Source organism: Phoca vitulina, unplaced genomic scaffold, assembly GCF_004348235.1.
Source record: "Phoca vitulina isolate PV1807 unplaced genomic scaffold, GSC_HSeal_1.0 scaffold93, whole genome shotgun sequence".
NCBI lineage: Eukaryota > Metazoa > Chordata > Mammalia > Carnivora > Phocidae > Phoca > Phoca vitulina.
In genome coordinates this window covers 1,026,991-1,047,565 of record NW_022589796.1, presented here as the reverse complement: position 1 = coordinate 1,047,565, position 20,575 = coordinate 1,026,991, and the positions used below count along the sequence as shown (strand labels likewise).

The 20,575-nt window shown below is 37.6% G+C and overlaps 1 protein-coding gene across 1 annotated transcript in view; it reads left to right on the top strand.

Moving 5' to 3' along the window:
* ARHGAP21 (Rho GTPase activating protein 21) overlaps positions 1-20,575 on the top strand; it is a 132,734-nt gene that overhangs the window by 57,010 nt on the left and 55,149 nt on the right. Inside the window, 2 exon segments of the mRNA XM_032396698.1 lie at positions 15-194; positions 439-463. Of these exon segments, the coding sequence (XP_032252589.1) occupies positions 15-194; positions 439-463 (205 nt within the window).

Below are 20,575 nucleotides of genomic sequence, written 5' to 3'. Positions count from 1 at the left end.
TCTTTTTATTTTAGGTATCAAAAAGTAAAGATGGAAAAGAACAAAGTGAAACTGTATCACCGTCCGAAGATGAAACATTCTCCTGGCCAGGTCCCAAAACAGTTATGTTGAAAAGAACATCTCAAGGCTTTGGTTTTACATTAAGGCATTTTATTGTTTATCCCCCAGAGTCTGCAATTCAATTTTCATATAAGGTAAGAGAAATAATTAAAATAACTTGAAAAAAACCCACAAAATAGTTCCTGTCTCCTTGTCTTCCTCTCAGCCTCCCCTCCTATCTTGTGTAGGAAAGCTCCCTTCTTCTGGGAAAGGGCGTTTAATGAGATTATTATTGGCACACTTTGGGGAGGGTGGTTTGAATTGAATTGAGCCTTGCTGTGATTTCACTAGAGTTTATAAATAAGTATTCATATATGGATATATTTTTTTATATTGTAGGATGAAGAAAATGGCAACAGAGGAGGTATGCTATAAAAGTTTTAATTTTTCTCTGAATGTTTTTCTACACATCTTTCTGTTCTTTAAGTAATAATAAATGAGCTGATACAGTTTTTGGAGTCCAAATGTATAACTCTTAGATGCGAGAGTCATAGAAATCAAATAATTTTACTGTCAACTTCAGAGTTCTATGGATCCCATTGGCTCATCATGATTTGAACATGCGATGACTTTATTGTTATTAGTATTTATGTGGGGGAACATAAATGATTCTGAGGAAACTAATTCTGATATTTTTATTTAATTAGTAATCTAAATTTAGTAATTCTTTTAGGTAAGAAATGCTGTGTGTTTTATCTGGTAGATTTATTGACTCAAATATTGAGAAGTAAAGCATTTGGGGTCTTCTTGTAGTTAGTCTTACTCCTGACTTAAGCATTATATTTAATGAGTTTAAAAGGAGAATCAGGCTGGGGATAGGGATATTTCTTAATAACGTCCACGTATTTTTGTTTTAATTTTATGTGAACTCTAATAAGCTAAAATTTACATACAATAAAATGCACCCATTTTAAAAACTTTTATTTCTAGATCATTTGAGACCAAAAAAAACTTGCTAGAATAGCACAGTTTCCATATATCCTTCATTTGACTTCCCCTAATGTTCAACAACTTACATAATCGTGGCACAGTGAACAAAATTAAGAAATTAGCATTGGTACAATACTGCTATCTAAACTACAGACTTTATTTGGGTTTTACCAGTCTCTCCTTGCGTCCTTTCTCTGTTTCAGGATTCCACTTTGCATTCAGTTGTCCTGCCTCTTCAGTCTCCTCTAGTCTGTGACAGAGCCTCAAGTCTATCCTTGTACCTCATGGCCTTAACACTTTTGAAGAGTCCCAGTCAGTGATTTCGTAGATTGCCCATCAATTTGGCTTTGCCTGGTGTTTTCTCATCATTAGCTGGAAGTTACATATTTTTAACAAGAATACCATATTTGCACCTATTTTAAGTGTATAGTTATACCTCAAGTGCATTTCGATAAATATATAACTTGTGAAACCACCATCCCAATCAAGATATGATACCAAAAAGAACCTTTCAGTAGAAAAACTATGTTTTATACCTGAAACTAATGTAACATTGTATGTTAACTATATGCTTCAATAAAAAAAAAAAAAAATGAACCTTTTCATCATCCCATAAAGTTTCCTTGTGCCCCTTTGCTGTTCCTAGACAATCACTAATCTGCTTTCCATCACTGTAGATCAGTTTTGCCTCTTTGAGAGTTTCTTATACATGGAATAATACAAGATGTACTCTTTTGTGTCTTTTGCTTGGCATAGTATTTTTGAGGTCCCACCACATTGTATGTGTAGGTACTAACAGTGCTATCTTTTTATTTTTTGCTGAGTAGTTTTCCCTTGTTTGAATATAGCACAGATTGTTTATCTGCTCACCTGTTCATCCACTCAACTTGGTAATACCCATATCTGATTTGAAGTCTCAGAATGGTTATGCTGAGGGTTAAATGAGAGGAAAGCCATTTCCTTTAGCATTATCAGAAGTCATCTGTGAGTGTAGGACCCTTCAGAGTTGTCTCTGTTGTGCAAGAAGGGCCAGTCTTGCGTCACCATCTGTCATACGCTGGGGTTCAGGATGAATTCCAAATGTTACTTGGCACGGGTTAGAAACAGGTGTTAGTGAGGAAAGGGAAAACTTACAAAACCAGCATCAGCAAGAGAAAAGAGGATGAGGGTCCTCTGTCTTCCCATCATCTTGCAGAATGATGTGCTGGTGCCTGGGCAGCCTATGACACACAGCATCTAGAATCTCATGCCTGTCTTGTTCTGCTCTCCATTGCGAGAAATTTTCTTCTAATAAATGTAGAAAAACAGTTCTAAAACTTTATGCAGAGTATGTATCTGACATAGCTCACCGAAGTGAGTGGGTTTAGTTACTTGCTTTGACTAGAGAGAACAGACTGAAACACTTGGAGGGAAAACTAGATCTAGGTCTAACAGAAGCATATTTGGACAGGAGTGATCTGCTGGGGGAATATTACAGTTTAAATACCTGTGTTATTTATTAATGTTTACCTAACCTCATTCAAAAAAGGGTTTGTGTCCACATGGAGAAATACATGTATTGTAATAAGATTAAAAAATAAGATTAAAAAGTTCCTGGTGAAAAAAAAATGAATTAAACTGACTTTTGGGGAGATTTACTATACATAAATGTGTGCTGTAGATCCTATACTGGGTTATAAATTTGCTTTTGAGCTTTTCTAGTGGCCAAAGAACAAACAAAAATATGGTTAGTTAAGGATTCACATTATCTGTAAGAAAACAGCATCCTGTTAGCACTAAAGCCGAGACAAATTTCCCGCATGCGCCCTCGTAATGGAAAACAAAAGAGTAGTACAGTAGATAATATCCTTAATACCATTCCTTCAGATGACTGTTTTTTAATGTATCTTCAGTGTAAGGTGATTTCAAAACCCCAAGGTCCAGTCTCTTTAAATAAAGGGCTTCTCAACTGGGGACAGCTTTGCTCCCCGGGGACACGTGGCAGTATCTGTAGACGTTTTTGGTTGTCCCGATTGGTGGTAGTGGGGATGGTGCTCCTGGCATCTAGGGTAGAGGCCAGAGACGCGCAGAACATCCTGTAATGCACAGGATAAATTCTATTCATCGTCTGGTTGAAGACTTAATCCATGCCAGGCATCATAGTATATGTTACTATCCTATTTCATACTCAAAATAATGCTGAGAGATGTGAGATAGTATCCCCATTTTGTAGATGAGGAAACCCAGGCTGAGAAAGATGTGAAATGACTTGCCCAAGATCACACCGCTGAGGAACAGAGCTGGGCTTCCAGACCAGGTGTCTAAGTTCATCTGCATTTAACTCTGCCATCTTACTTCTCTTTATTACTTTTCTTCATTTATTTTTGTTTAAAAATAATGCTGTATTTTGGGGCGCGAGGGTGGCTCAGTCGGTTAAGCGTCCGACTCTTGGTTTCGGCTCAGGTCATGATCTCTGGGTCGTGAGATCAAGCCATGGGTCAGACTCCATGCTCAGCAGGGAGTCTGCTTGAGGATTCTTTCTCCCTCTCCCTTTGCCCCTCCTCCTGCTCACACGTGCACGCTCTGTCTCTCTCTTTCTCAAATAAATAATCTTTAAAATAAATAATGCTGTCTTTGAAAAAATTGACTTATGTAAAGTTAAGAATTAGTGGATGAAATAGGATATATTTAGTATGTTATGAAATTATTCTGTGATATTTCTCTGCCTTGAGAAAGTTAAAAACAAAGAAGTTTAGGGGCCATCTGGGTGTCTCAGTTGGTAGGGCATCTACCTTTGGCTCAGGTCATGATCCCGGGGTCCTGGGATCGAGCCCTGCGGCGGGCTCCCTGCTCCGAGGGGAGTCTGCTTCTCCCTCTGCCTGCCTCTCCCCCTGCTTGTGCTCTCTTGCTTGCTCTCCCTCTCTCTCTCTCAAATAAATAAAATCTTAAAAAAAAAAAAGGACGCTTGCTCCATATTTGTCATATTTGTGGATACCTAAGGACAAAGAATTCACATAAAAGTCAGGGATATCCTAAGTTTAGAAGCCCTGAACATTTATAGGAGCAGTCATCACTTATTACTCAATTCTGAACACCTGGCTAGCAGTGGACTCGGAAAGTTCATTGAGTTTAAGGAATGCCTAGTGCTCTGCCTCCTTTGCCTCCCAGGACCGAGGTTTGCTCTTGTCATCACAGTTGGTAGTGGGGTCACGGGTTAGTCCACAGAGGCCTAGTTCACCAAAGTATAGCACTCATAATACCATTCCGGGGCGCCTGGGTGGCTCAGTCGTTAGGTGTCTGCCTTCTGCTCAGGTCATGATCTCAGGGTCCTGGGATCGAGCCCCGCATCGGGCTCCCTGCTCCGTGGGAAGCCTGCTTCTCCCTCTCCCCCTGCTTGTGTTCCCTCTCTCACTGTGTCTCTCTCTGTCAAATAAATAAATAAAATCTTGAAAAAAAAAAAACCATTCCAACTGAACCCATCAACCAACCATAAGAACGTATTTTATGTGAAAACATTTCCTTTATAGATCATTTTTGACAATGCAACCTATTTAGAGACAAATGACATTTAGTTTATCATTTTAATCAACCAAATGTTATGTTTTTTATTTTACAGTTTCATTTTCTCTTAAAACTTATTTTCAAGCCTAGTGAGATTACAAAATCCTTTTATGTAAATTTTGTTTTAATGAAATAGAATCCCAGCCTCCAGTGTAATGATCCAAGTCAAAGCCTAGAATCACTGGAGAGGAAGTAATTGCCAGAATTTTATTCAGACTCCTAAGAGATCCTGTTACAATGCCAAAATTCTGTGAAACAGTGGGAAGGGTTTGTTTTAGTGTTCTTTCCTTTTGGCAATTTAGTGGAATCTCTTTTGCCACTTAATTTTCTGATTATTCTCCTTACCCAACTTTCCCATCCTATTATGTTTCTTATATACTGTATATGTGTACCGTCTTGTGTTTTAAAATTATTTTTTTCTTGTTGATTATCTTTCTGTATTATGATGAAAGTAATATTTACAATAAAAAGGCCATCAAAGTAGAAAAATATTTTTCGGTGATAATAGTTGCTCGTAGATAATTGCTGTCTTGCTGCTGCCCTGCTGTCCCTTAAATCTCTGGAGAAGATATTCATAAGTAATCAAAATAAGAACAATTGAAGGTTTGTAATTACTATTATTTCTTTTCTACTTACTCCATGAGTAAAAATTCTATCTCAGTTTAATTGTGGGGACATTTCCAGTATCTTAAAATGTGTTTAACATTTTATTAGGTGCTTAAGTAACTGTTGGATTTCTACTTTGGGATTAAAATCTATATTTAAGCATTAAAGTAGAAAAAAAGTAACTGGGAATATGATAAATTTTCTCAGTATGGTAAAAATTTGTATTTTGTGATTGTAGTTGTTTCTGACTGGACAGCTCTGTAGCCTGTGTTTGGGATTTTTTTAACCAAGGCTCTTCTGGTGGCAAGAAACAGAAACTTCTGCAAAGCACCTCAGGAAAGATGTATTAATTCTAAAAAACCAACAGGGCATCTCCAAATTCAATGTCAAGAGCAACTGCTCCCCAGGCACCAGAATTGGGACCTGAGCTACAAAATGCCAAGAGTAACAATAACAGAATCTTGGCTTTGATCTTCCAAAGAGCCAAACTCTGGTATTTACTGGAGGATCTAAATGACTTTCCTAGTTAATTTTGATTATACCTGATTTTCTCATGAGCCGACATCTGTATAAGGTACAGCCCTCACTGTATCTTCTTTTTTCCTTCCTCTCTCATCATAATACTTCCAGCTTCCTGAGAGTAAAATCTCATTGGGCCAGTTCATCATTTTATGCCAGCTACACAGTACCCAAATGCTTAGAGACCAAACATTCTTCCATTTAGTGAAGAGGTAAATTCTGGAAAGCTGAGAAAATTGAGTGTATTTTATGCCACTAATTTCCATTAATAGGCTGAAAACCTATTCCCTCAGAATAATATAACACTAAAAAATGGACCTGAAAATTTGTTGTAAGAGGAAATTCTTATTATGGGCAGGTCCATGGTCTGTAGTGTGGAATAGGGCAATAGAAGCGTGTTTCATTATTTCTAAACTGTAGCAATACTGAGTTCCCTGGTTCTCTGCTGATGTCTTTGGGCATTAACTAAACCGCTTGGGGCCCATTTTTAACTATGTTGACAGTTTAAACGATTTGAGTGTCTCTGATAGGAGGTAAATATACTAATTAGTTATGTATTTTTAATAATTTTTAATACCATTCAGTAGACCATCCACAGGTGTCTTAACATTATCTTGAAGATACCTTAGGAAGTAGAGATGTGATGATGTTGAGGAAGGAAGAAGAGGAGAAGGAGGAGCTGGTGGCAGCGGTGGCAGCTGACTTACAATGTGCCAGGCACTGTCCTGAGATTTTGTGCGGATTAACTCATCAGCCTTCTGGGGTGGATAGTCACCTCCAGAAACGGAGGCATGAAGTGTTTAAGTAACTAGCAAGGGACAGTCTTGGACTTACAGGCTCAAGCCATCTAGTTCTAGGGTTTCCTCCTGGTTTCTACCATGGTTTCTCAGACAATTCTTTACTCTCATAATTCATCCTTGGAAATGTGTAAGAAAGAGGGTTCTGTTCCCCTGAAAGGTAAAGAGTCTGAAAAGATCATAATTCAACTTTCAGATACAGTTTTGGCTAAGCTAAATGGCTAAGCATTTCATACTTGTTCTTTACTTTTCTTCTTCATCTTCCTAATTGAACATGTCCTATTGGCTTAAGTCTGTTCAGCAGCAAAGGATACAGCACTATTGCTTTATTATTTGCAGTTGATTTCCATCTTTGATGTGGTTAATAGTTTTGATACCTATGCATTTTATGACTGATAGAACTGTTTTTGATATTTTTCACTTACTTTTACGAAATGGTAAGGGCACTCATAGGTATTTACCAAAGATAAATGAAACATTTGCCTGCAAAAATGTTTATACCGGAACATTCGTAGCTGCTTTACTCATAATCAGCAAACACTGGATTCAATCTAAGTATTCATCAACATATGAATCGATAACCCAATTGTGATATATCCATGCAGTGGAATACACACAGCCTTCTGGATCAATCTCAAAAACCATTTCTTATATTGAGGTGAAATTCATAGAATATAAAATTCACCATTTTAAAGTGAACAATTCACTGGCATTTAGTACAGAATTAAAGGACATGTATGAACATCTACCACCTCTATGTAGTTCTAAAACATTTTCATTGCTCCAAAAGGAAGCACATTTCCATTAAGCTGTCATTCACTGTTCTCCCCTCCCCAGAGTCCCGGATAATCACCAGTCTGTTTTCTGTCCCTTTGGACTCACCTATTCTGGTATTTTATATAACCTTTTTCAAATGGCTTCTTCACTTAGTGTAATGTTTCTGAGTTTTGTCCATGTGTGGCAGGTATCGGTAATTCATTCCTGGCTGAATAATATTCCCTTGCATGTATATACCACAATTTGTTTATCCATTCATCCGTCGGTGGACATTTGGACCATTTTCCCCCCTTTGGCTACTGTGATTAGTGCTGCTACAAACTTGCATATGCAAGTTTTTGTTTGAGTCCCTGCTTTCATATCTTTGGGGTATATATCTAGGAGTGGGATTGCTGTGTTTTATGGTCATTCTCTGTTTAACATTTGGGGAACTGCCAAACTGTTTTCCACAGCAACTGCAACATTTTTATATTCCCACCAGCAGTGTGTGAAGGCCCCGATTTCTCTACATCTTCATCAACGCCTGTTATTTTCCATTTTTGAATTATGGCCAACCTAATGAATGTGAAGTGGGATCTCATTGTGGTTTTGCTTTGCATTTCCTTAATAACTGGTGATGGTGAGCATCTTTTCATGTGCTAGTTAGCCATTTGTGTATCTTCTCTGGAGAGATGTCTATTCAAGTCCATTGCTCATTTTTTTTTTTTATTGGGTTGTTTGTCTTTTTGTTTTTGAGTTGTAAGTGTTCTATATATATATTCTAGAGAGTAGATTATTATCAGATATGTGATTTGCATATATTTTCTCTCATTCTGTAGATTGTTTTTTCACTCTCTTGATAATGTCCTTTGATGCACAAAAGTTCTTAATTTTGATGAAATCTAATTTCTGTACTTTTTCTTTTGTTGCTCATGCTTTTCCTGTCAAAAACATTTTGATGAGTGAAAGAACCCAAGCACAAAAGAGTACAGACTGTCTGATTCCATTTGTATGAGAGGAAAGATAAATCTAAACCAATTCATGGTTGCCTGAATTGATTGGGAAGGCACATAGGGGAAGTCTCCGGCACGATGGAAATGTTCTATATCTTGACTGTGGTGGTTACATGGGATTATACATTTGTCAAAACTTAGGAAGTGAGCACTTAAAATGGGTGCATTTTATCATATGTAAGTTACACCTCATCAAAGTTGATGTAGAACAAAGAGAACATACACAGCTTTAGTTAGATTTTCCCACAAATCTGTTTCAACCAGTGCAGCTATGAGCATTCTTATACATGTATTTTTGGGCACAAATGTGCTTATTTCTAGTGGTTATGTCTATCCAGGAGTGACATTGCTGAGTCATAGGTATGCTTACAGTTACATTTAGTAGATATTGCTAAGTCTTTTTTCAAAGTGATTGTACTGATTTATGTACTCAACCTTAGGGTGTGAGAGTCCCAGTCATGCCATATCCTCACTAACATTTAGCACTTGTCAGTCTTTTTAATTTTAGTCATTCTAGTAGGTGTACAATGGTATGGAATATGGGTTAATTTTAATTTTCTTGTAAACTAACGGGCTTGATTACCTTTTATTTGGTTATTAGGTATCAGTGCTCTTTTTAAAGAAAATCTATAAGAGTTATTTAAATATTCTTGATGAGGATTTTATTAGTTATATCTGTATCAGATATCCAGCTGTGACTTGTCTTTCAGTTTCTTATTAGTAATTTTGATAAAGGGAAGTTCCCAATTTTAATGTAGTCTAAATTGTCAGTCTTTCCTTTTATGGCTAATACTTGGGAGTCCTACTTAAGAATTTTTTCTACTGCATGGTCACAAAGATATTTTCCCTGTTATCTACAAGATGCTGAATTGTGTTATCATACACAATTAAACCTAGAGTTTACCTGTCATTGGTTATGTTTACATGTAGTATGAAGTCAAGATTAATTTTTTTCCCATATGAATATGCATTTAACCCTGCACTACTTAGTGAAAGTATGCTCTTTTTACTGCTCTGTAATACCACCTTGATCATAAAGTATCTGTATATGTGTAGGTCTGTTTCTGGACTTTTCCTCTATTCTAGGGGTTGTCCTGTGCCTCACTTCTTTTTTTTTTTATTTTTTTATTTTTTTTTTTAAAGATTTTATTTATTTATTTGACAGAGAGAGAGATAGCGAGAGCAGGAACACAAGCAGGGGGAGTGGGAGAGGGAGAAGCAGCCTTCCCGCCGAGCAGGGAGCCTGATGCGGGGCTCGATCCCAGGACCCTGGGATCATGACCTGAGCCGAAGGCAGACGCTTAACGACTGAGCCACCCAGGCGCCCCCTGTGCCTCACTTCTGTATAGCTTCCAAACTAAGAACGGTTCTATATTTTTAAACAGTTGTTTAAAAAAAAGAATATGTGGCAGAGACTGTATGCGTTCTGCAAAGCCTAAAATATTTACTGTTTGCCTCTTTACACACACAATTTGCCAACCTCTGTTCTATTCCATTGGTCACTTTCTTTGCAGCAAGATTGTGATCTTAATTACTCTAATTATTATAAAATAAATGTTGCTATTTGGTAGAGTAGGTCTTTCAGTTTTTCCTGATTGGATTGGCTATTTTTGTCCGTTTGCAATACCATAAACCTTTTTAGAATCAGTTTTTCAGTTTCTACACCTACAAAAAAATTCTGTTGGAAATTTAATTGGTTTTATATTAGTTACCGTATTTGATTATTTGAAAACATGTGAAATAATTGAATCTTCTAATCCATGAATGTTGTCTATCTCTCCCATGAGTAAGTGTTGAATTTTTCTGCATCTTTTGGCATAAATCTTTTATTTTTTTCCTTGAATCTGTTAATATAGTGAATTATATTGATTTATTTTTCCAGCTGTTAAGCACTGCATTACTGGACCAAACCAAGCTTCTTCATAATATATGAAACTTTTCACATATTGCCAGGTTTGGTTTCTGTTGTATTTAGGATTTTTGCATCTCTGTTCAGGGATTGCCTTTACCTAAAGGTAGGCCTTAGTCTCTTTAATGCTTGACTTAACAGTTCGAGTTCTCTGAGAAACAGATGCCAAAACAGGAACAGATGGCAAGACAGCATTAGACATGCCAGAGATTTACTGGGAGAAATGCTTGTGTGAAGGATGAAAAAGAAGGGAGCAGGGAGATGCAGGGGAAGACTTCAGACCACACTGCAGGTCTGACATATGTGAAAGAAGAGAGGGAAGGGAGGATTTGGTAGGAAAGATGCCAGACTGCAGCACAATGTAAGGAGGTCTCTGTGAGGCCACTGAGGAGCTCCCAAGCAAACACTGCCCTTGAGCAGAATCCTGCTTTGGGCCAGAGTGGGGAAGTGTGGCCTCTGTGCGAACATGGTGGTGGATCTAAAGGTGTGGCAGCTGGGGCTGTCATTCAGCTGTGCTCGCCACAGCACGTTCTCTCAAAGGAAATCTGTGCAGCACACCTGCACGCTTGACATGCTTGGGCTTTCTCTTTTTCACCCCTACTCACACGATGTAGTCCTTTGGAGGCCCCATCTGAAAGCATATAGTGTTTTCCAGACCCTCTTCCTTGGCTGGCCTCAGATACCCATTTGTGTCCTCCTGGCCCTTTGAGACTGATGGAAGTTCTGTGCAGCTCCTTAGTCTCTCAGCCAGTACTTTGGAAGCAGAAAGAACCTCAAGGTGAAAAGCAGTGCAAAACATTGAGCTCACCTCACTGGACTTCCTTCTCTTTGGGATCTTGTCCCTTTGAGTCCTCGTGCCTTGGAGGCTTTCTGTGCCTTCACATGAATGTTACCTGTACTTAGTCCAGCTTTTCTGGTTGTTGCTCATGGGTGAAAAAGCTGATTCTGAAAGAAGGTAGTTCACCATCGTTAGATTTGGAAATTTTTGTCTGTTTACGTTTAATATAATTAATAACATTTATTGTTTAATCTCCTTTATTTTGAAGTTTCTGTTTTATTTTGAATTTCTTATATTTCTTTTCTCTTTTAAGAATAAATAATGTATTGCAATTCTTTAGTGGTTATCCTAGAAATTATAATATGCAAGTTTATCAAAGTCTAGTGCAAATTCATATTTTATTCTCCTCTGAAACAATATAAGGACCTTAGGACATGTTAGCTCTACTTATCTCCCCCCTACTTGTAAGTTACTTTTATGTTATGTTGCAGTTCTCTTGGGGTTTTTGCTTGTTTTTTGTTTTTTTCCTGAAAAATCTTTGTTTTGCTCTCATTTTTGGAAGAGATTGTTGCTGGCTACAGAATTCTATGTTGATATTCTCTTTCAACATATTGAAGTTGAAATATCCTGCTCTTTTTTGGCTTATATTCTTGCTAGTACGAATTCATATTTTGGTTTATTGGTTTTTTGAAGGCAAACTTTATATCTGCTGTTAAGATTTTCTCCATATCTTTGGTGTTTGGCCATTTTGTAATAATGTGATTGGTGAGAATTTTATTTTTCTTGCTTGCAGTTCATTGGGCTTCTTGTGTCTGTTGATGGGTGTCTATGATCAATTTTAGAAAATTTACAGCTAGTATTTCCTCACATATTATCTGTCTTTCAATGCTTCCTTCAATTCTTCTGGGATTCAATTAAACAAATGTTAGGTGTTATTATTCTGTCCCCCATGTCTCCGAAATTCTCTATTTTTTCCTCTTTTGTTTTTTCAATTTTTCCTTAGCTGCATTTAGATAATTTCTTCCAATACATATCTAATAATTTTCTTCTTAGCGGTTTGGGTTTTAAATTTTGATTGTTAGAAATTCTTTAGGGTAATGCACCAAATTATACACGATTGCTTCTTATAGATTTCTCTTTATCATGTTTAAGCTTTTTTTTTCTTCCTCTTCTTCTTCTTCAAATATAGTATGCAGAGTTGTTTTATAATCTGCGTCTGGTAATTCCACTATCAGGAACTTTTGTGGGTCTGTTTCTCCTTTCTGTTTTTTTGGGTTTTTTTTTCCCTGCTGGTTCTAGGTCAGAGTAAGTTTTTTGTTTTGTTTTGTTTTGTTTTGGGTTTGTTTGTTTGTTGTTGTTTGTATATTGGACTATTTTGCCTTTGTTGACCTTCAAAAATTATTACTGGAAATTTTTTGAGATCTAGGATGAAAAAGTTGTTTTCAAATAGATTGGTGTTTGTTTTTATACAGAACCAGGCTATTATATGTTTAGCCTACAAATCTATGTGAAGTTTGGTCCATAGCCACTTAGTAGAGATTGGTGTCCTTCCCTTTTCCCCCTTACCTTTCTTAGCACCCAGGTAGCCTTTGGGTTGGTGGGAGCATTATTTCTAGTTACCCTTATTATTAATGTGGGAGAATCTCCTAATAGATTCATAACTAGATAGGACTTGGGTTTTTCTTCTGCTTGCTGGGTGGAGAAACCCTTAAAATGGAAGGAGCTCATGTTCAGTAGCCTGGACATAGATTATATTATTGATATTAATAGTATTTTGGGATCAATTTTCTAGCAGCTAGGCTTACATGTATATGCACTGTGGTTCAGATATAAATTATGCATTCCCCTGTACTAGTTCAATTTGTTAGTACATTGATACTTCATTAGAAGATTTGCTGCCCACATATTTGTCTTATTCAAATACATTTATATCCTGTCAACATAGATAAAATAAAATTACCAAGTTATTTGCAGTTTACTATTATGGGCAATGTTTCCTAATATAAATATGTGTAAGCTTATATACATACACATATACACACACATACATACACACATGTATATACACATGCACACCCATATACACACAAAGATAATAAGTGATTCTGCATTTCGCTATTAACAACTTAACCTCAATATATTTATTTTATTCCTCTCCATTTGATAGGTGGGAAAACGGGAAATGAGGGCTCCTGGATCTTCTTCTGATTAAATAGGACACGGTCAAAACACCGGGGAACCCCAGAAATAAAGGACATTGATGGCAAGGATATATGTAAATTTTAAAACTATGATGTGTAGTTTTTGAAAAGATTGAAAGAACTTGAAACTTTGGCTTGCCAAAGAGATGCTGAGGGCAAGAAAGTGATAGTTATTCTCAAAATGTTGGGAAGCATACTTTGTACAAGATGGAATAAGTAGATTGTTTGATGCTTCATGGTTAATTTCTCTCATTCTCTTCCGGAAAATCCCTGCTCATATTTTGGAGACAGTTAATCTGAGTGATTGTTCCTGCTACGTGATAAACAAGCAGAGACTTTCTGCCTCCTCCTCTACCTGATCCTAGGAGATGATGATAGCAACACAGATCTGATATGGGAAAATGCAGAAATAAGAGGCGCGATTATATCCCTTATCAAAAATTCGTTATTAGAGTATGCAAACTGAAGTTTTCCCCCATACGCAGACTATTCATTGCATTTATGAAAACAGTGTTTTTATGTATTACTTTAAGAACAAAGATCATTAAGGAAGGAAATTGTGTTTAATTGTTGAATTTTCAGTGCCTAGTAAGTACCTGGGAGGAGCTCAAATGTTGTTGAGTCAATGCTTTGAATAAAGGGAGGCACCACCACCTTAACTTGGCCCGGTTCCAAAATGACTGTTCCCAAAGCTGCACAACTCAGCATGTTCATGTCTGTGCCTCCGCTTTCGAGGAAGAAAATTATTGTCTCCTACCTGCCTTCCTTCCTTTCTTTCACCTTCCTCCCTTTTAACACAAAGTTTTTAGAGAGCTTATTTCACGTAGCTGCTAAGTGTGTAAGCTGGGGCAGTAGTAACAAAAATATAGTAATCCTGGACTTCAGTAGGAATTTGGGAAACCTCTTTGTAAAGTCCACTGGTCAGGTGGTCAAGTTAGATGAGAGTTAAAAAAATCTAGGGCGCCTGGGTGGCTCAGTTGGTTAAGCGACTGCCTTCGGCTCAGGTCATGATCCTGGAGTCCCGGGATAGAGTCCCGCATCAGGCTCCCTGCTCAGTTGTTTTATAATCTGACCCTCCCCCCTCTCATGCTCTCTCTATCTCATTCTCTCTCTCAAATAAATAAATAAAATCTTTTTAAAAAAAAAAATCTAACTTCACTTTTAAAGTTCCAGGAAACCATTTTCACAGTTATCTAAAGTGAAAGGAATTTGATTGGATTAAGTAGGCACTGTCAGAAATCCAATTTTTTGGAGTTGGTTTTAAGACTTTGAAAGGCATGAAGTTACTTCGGCAGTCAAGAAAATAAATGCAATTTTAAGAGTTTCTGGAAGCATTCTAAAACCTTTAAGAAATAGGAAATTTAGGGTCTCAGAGAGCTAATTAGAGATAGGGCTATAAAGGTGAAAAAGTCAAGGAAAGTACATGATTGGAGTAGTCATATTCTAGGCTGTCCTCTGGAAAAACTTCTCTACAGAAAATGTTGCAGAGGTGACCCTGTAATTAGGTGATTTTGAGCTCTTTTCCCAGCTGCTGTATGACTTAAGACCTTGATCACAGACACCATCTGGCTGGATAGTCCCATTTTTTTTTCCCCGATTGCTCTCCAGCTAGTCCACATTCAAAGTATGTGATTCATAGATGCAGTTATTAAGTTAATTGTGATAGTTATGGTCCCTGCTTTCGAAGTTTAACATAATTTTCCAGAATAGAAATATTTGTATAGGAATGCTACGTACATTAAATCTGGAAATATGTTTCCTGTTAATTCATTCACGTAGCAAATATTTGTTGAGTCACTGCCACAAGCAAGTCACTAATCTCATTGCTGGGAAGGGAGCAGGAGGGCCTTTAACCTGGCTTTCTTCAGGTAGTTGTTCACGTGTCACCTGTTAGAGAGGACTTGCCTGACCGTGTCATGAGAATAGTCCTACAGCCCTGCCTTTCACTCTTCCCCCCTTCCCACTCTGCTTATTATTCTCCCTAACGCTTATCACCACCTCTCATACTACTTATTTCTTCTTGAACATCATCTGCCTCAATTGGAATGTAGAACAGGAACTTTATTATTTTGGCTTAAAGCTCAGAACGGTTCCTGGCATGTATACATTTAACGGACGTCTATGTAAGGTGAAGGCCCCGGCTTCAGGAAGCCCCCACCCTGATGGAGGATGAAAGTGTTGAATAATCACGTATGTTCAGCAGCAGAGGCGAGTACATTGATGGTGGGCCACAGCACAGAGAATCATCACCTAAGCACCAGGGAAGGGGGTCTCAGGTGGGATGTCTTTGTGCTGTTGACAGACGACTCGGATTTCATCAGAAGGAAGGAAAACCAGTGTTCTACAATAGATTTCAGAGATATCTGGAAGTTATGTTTGCCCAGAATTGCTGGTCGGGCTCAGGGATGGATTTTGTGTCACCAACTCAGGATGATTTGTGAAGTTATGCTTAGCTTCTCTGGCAAGAATGAGTAGATAGATGGAGAGGCTGTTAACTGTGGGGTTCTGGAGGGGAAACATACCCACCTCCTTCCTCTGGGGAAAACAGGATTAGTTTGGGGTAAGTTGTATTTCTGATGGCCTGTAGAATGTTCAGTACCTAGTGAAAAATTTGGATGTGGATCCCATAGGGAAAAGTGGGGTTGAAAATAGATTTGGAAGTCATTATTAGATATGCTATAATTAAGTCCTAGACATAAATGAAACCATGCCCAGAGAGCATGAAAACATAGAATAAAGATAGGACCCTAGGGAAGATAACATCTAAGAAGGTCAGAGAAAGAAGAATCAGAAAGGAAGTCTGAGAATAAGTTTTGGCAGGTATGAGAACAACCAGGGGGAGTTGATGACCTGCTAGGTAAGAAGTGATCATTTTTAAGGGGGGACTGGATAACTTATCATTTGTCATAGAAATTCCATTTGGATGGGGACTAAAAAGGGTACTGTTAGACCCAATTTGACAAGTAGCAAATTGGTTAAGTTACTGAGAAGAGTTCCAGTACAGTGAGCAGAGAGGGGCAATGGAAACCAAGTCTCGGTGGGTTGGAACATACATTAGAGCAGGGAAACTGAATGAGGATGGGAATGGGGCGGGTGGGAAGTTTTGCCCTGGAGGGGATACTTGTCAGTGTCTGAGAAACCCTGAATTTAGAAGTAAAGAAAGGAGAGTATAGACCATTCTTCAAGAAGGAAGGAAAGGAGAATAAGCAATTACAGCTACATGGAAGGACAGGGAGTTTTGCTGTTCTTTTAAGTTCAGGAAGCTTTTGTCTGTCTCTCAGAACATGTATGCCTGTCCAGTGGAGAGAAGAACAGAGATTGACTGAGTTTTACACATGAGAGGAGACCGTGAGGGAAACAGGGTCCTGAAGAAGGCCAGTAACTAAATCCTTACTTGAGGTAGAACAAAAGGAAGCAAGGATGGGCAAAGATAAAAAAAATGAGGATACAGCAATGGAGGTACAGTGCCATCAGAGACACGGCTATCCCAAGAGTGTGTGAAAATCAAGATGGAATAGCGAGGTCAAGAAGATCATTCGAAGTTTGAAACAGCTGCTTTGAGGGAATGGGGATTAAAACAAAGCAAGAGACTTTAGTGAGCAGTATCAAGAACTTAGCTGAACTTGGAAATTATAAATCAGTGGGTTAGGGGTTATGTAGTTTTATTCAACTAAAATAGCAGGACAAGAGCAACAGAGTGGGCATATGGACGGAATTCTCCATAGTCGGGAGATTGGCAAATTGAATGCTTTAAAAGGTCGAGGGAGGAAGGAGGTTGAGGTTGCTGGTGGATCTTGTTGAAATATTGAGTGATGGGTAATCTTAGTAAGAAAGAAAGTGATTTCTGGAGGGAGCCTGATAGGCTTGAAGAATAGGGAGGGCTAAAGGAGATGGAAGGTCTTGATGAAAGTGAGGAGCGAATTGAATTAATTAAGGGGTCCAACAGAGATGGAAAGATAGTTGTGGTCAGAACACTGTAACAAATTTTCCTGGGTTTGCAGAGAAGTTAAAATCCAGCACAACAGGAATGGCAGGGCTGTGAATCCACACGTGAGACATACTTTGTGAAATTCCTGAAACTTTAGAGAGAGAGAAAAAAATGATGCTGCATAAACTTCAAATACTCCAGAAGGCAGATCCCAGGACTGTTTTGTTCATTGCAGGATAATTGGCACCGGGCACATTTACGAGCTCAGTAAATACTTGTTGAATGAATAACACTCTTGCAGAGTCTTTCTGGCCCAAGTAGGTTATCCTGCCAGAAAATTTTGATTCATGTCTGACACCTAGTGGTATTTTCCTCAAACTACTATTAAGCAGCCCCATTTCCCTTCTACTATTTGAGGGAGACTCTGCAGTTCAGTTGCAGTACAATAGCTTTGTTCCTAAAACAAATCTCCAACTTGGTTTTGGGCAGTTTTACCATTGACATTTTCCAGGGCTGTCATTTGAATAGGTCGGCAGTAAATATTTATTGATCACCTACTGTGTGCCAGGCACTGTTCTGTATGCTGGAGTTTTTCACGTAGTCTACGTTCTCCTGCACGTATGACCTCACTGAATTTGAACACGTAGGCAGAGCATTCCATTGGGAATGGTTAACTTGATGGGAAACGTAATTTAGGGTTCTGTTGTGATTTCACATGTGAAACCTTTCTAAATTTATTTTATAGCTTTTGGTGCTATCATTTCTACGTTGTGACATACTGCTTTTCATTAATGTTAAGTAGGCATTTAGGAAGATGAAAGTAGAAGGCAAGATTGCGTTTGTTGTCAGTTTATACTTATCCACACTGTGGAGAATACCACATACTATGGAGAACTATGGGAGGGTTTTGTTATCTTTCCTTAAGAAAGAGTAAAGTTCCTATTTGTTGGTGATGCATAGTGAAGTATTTAAAGTATTTATGAGTGTTCCTGCACTCCCCCTCTCTCTCAAATAAATAAATAAATCTAAAAAAAAAAAAAGTGGGGGAGGTGCTTGGGTGGAGCAGTCAGTTAAGCATCAGACTCTTGGTTTCAGCTCAGATTTGATCTCAGGGTCATGAGATCAAGTCCCACATCAGGCTCTATACCCAGCATGGAGTCTTCTTGAGTTTCTCTCTCCCTCTTCCTCTGCCCCTTCCCCCCTTCACACTCTCTCTCTCAAATAAATAGAGAAATCTTAAAGCATTTATGAATGAATTGACATGATATGTGGGATTTGCTTTAAAACACTTTAGGGGAAAAAGTAAGTAGGAGTGAAACAAGATTGACAAAATTTTTGTAATTATTTAAGGTATGTTCATGGGGATTTATTCTGTTTTGTCTATTTTTGTGTATGCTGGACATTTTCCGTAATAAGAAGTAAGCAAAAATAATTAGCTGGGTGTGGGAAGAAAGCTTATCATGATTAAGTTAGAATATGGTCTGCTTTTTAATATTTAACATATTTTTTAAATTTTATTTTGTTCCATCTGATATTACTTGAAGATCAGGTTGAGTAGAGAATATGCATTTTCTTATAATAGATAGAATTTGACTGAGATCCAATAGGCGACATTCTACAACGTCCAGAGGCTATTGGAATTTTGGGTTTGAAGCTCATAATTGTTGGAGCTATAGATTAGAGGCTTGGGAGATGTAATTTTAAAGTATTAGCCATCACTCTGGAAATGAGAGCATCTTTAGTAGGAATTTGGGAATACCTAGATTTAATAAACTGGCATATATTTATTTTTTTTAATTAGTGCTTCTGCCATAATCAAAGGAAATGGAGTACCCAGTAATCTGCCATACCAGTCTTCTTAAATTGGATGCTGCTGCACAATGATATATATGGATTTTTGGTTGTGAGACAATGTGTCTCTTAGGCTCTTAGGATAATTTTGTATGCCATCAGCAAACCAAACCCCCAAAATAAAGATTAGAAGTCTGTTTCCAACAATTAAAAACAGTTATGAAATATTTCAGGCAAACAAAATATTGAGGAAAATGTATCTTCCAAATGCTTGCCACCTATCTTTATCATGTTAATATTTTACATCTTTCCCCCCAATCCTAATCCCTCCCACCCCCCACCCCACCCGAGACATAAATGATTATAAGTATGGTTAGGGCCATTTTATACCACTCCTTCCCTATTCTCCTTTCCCAAAGGTAATCACTAGCCTGAGTTTGGTGTTTATTTCTTTCCATTTATTTTCTGCCTTAAAAGAGTCATAATTCCTAACTTTTGCTCAATAAATTCTTCTCCATGCCCTAATTTTTTTTTTCCTGTGGCAGTCTATTACCCATCAAAAAGAAGTTGAGGTCATTTTTCATTATTTAGGTTTAACTTTGATATCTATTTCAATCTACATTGTGGTTTCACTTATTTTTGGTCTGAAAACTAAACATCCATTTCAATAAGCTATTTAATTGATTTTTCTTTAAATAATTAATGCTTGGAGCTTTAATGCTCCATTATGTGATGTATCTCTTTAGTTTTCTACCTTTGTGGAGAGTATCCTTCTTCCAAGCCTTATATAACTTTCCTATGAAGCACAGTTTAATTTCAATGGCTTTCTCTTATATAGATTTTTTTTTTTTTTTTACAACAAAGAAATCAATTAAAAGAATACTTTAAAAAATTAACTGTCATTATAAAAGAGAAGACTGGTTCCATTTACAAAAATTGTTCAGTAGCATCTTCAAGAACTCAGAAAAATTTAAAAAGCTTAATCTCAGTGACAGCCATTATTTTCTGTTGCTTTGTTTTTGTTTAAAACATGGGATGGTATTTATTTGTATAAAGTATATATTTTTTTCACTCTGTTAAGAAATATTTTCCTCTTGTCCCAGAACTATAGGATTCTCTGACTTATACCTATCTATTTCTCCGTGGATATTCATTACAGGGTCCTCTTTATAAGTGGCATACTTCAAAATTATCCCCTCACCCCCCCCCCTTTTTTTTTAAAGATTTCATTTATTTGAGAGAGAGAGAGAGAGCACAAGCACAAGTTTGGGGGAGGGGCAAAGGGAGAGGGACAAGCAGATTCCATGCCAAGGCACGGGGCTGGATCCTAGGACCCTGGGATCATGATCCAAGCCAAAGGCAGACACTTAACTGACTGAGCCACCCAGGTGCCCCAAAATTGTCACTTCTTAAAATAATCCATTTGCTCGAGTCTGCTTTTATTCTAAGTTTAGATTTTGAAATAATTTAAATGTTGCAAATGATTTTGGCTTTAGCATTCTCTATAGAAGAGGGTCTTACAGATTTAAATAATCTTTGTTAACTGACAAAGCCCACAGGCCCTCTGGGTTTGACACCGGTTTCTTTGAAAACAGGTTATGTAGTTCATGTCAGAGTTACTGGAAATTTTTTAGTACCGTTTCTTACTTTTGTCTACCTTCTTTTCTTTAGAGTTCTTTAGTCTTGGTTTATATTCCTCAGTTTCCTC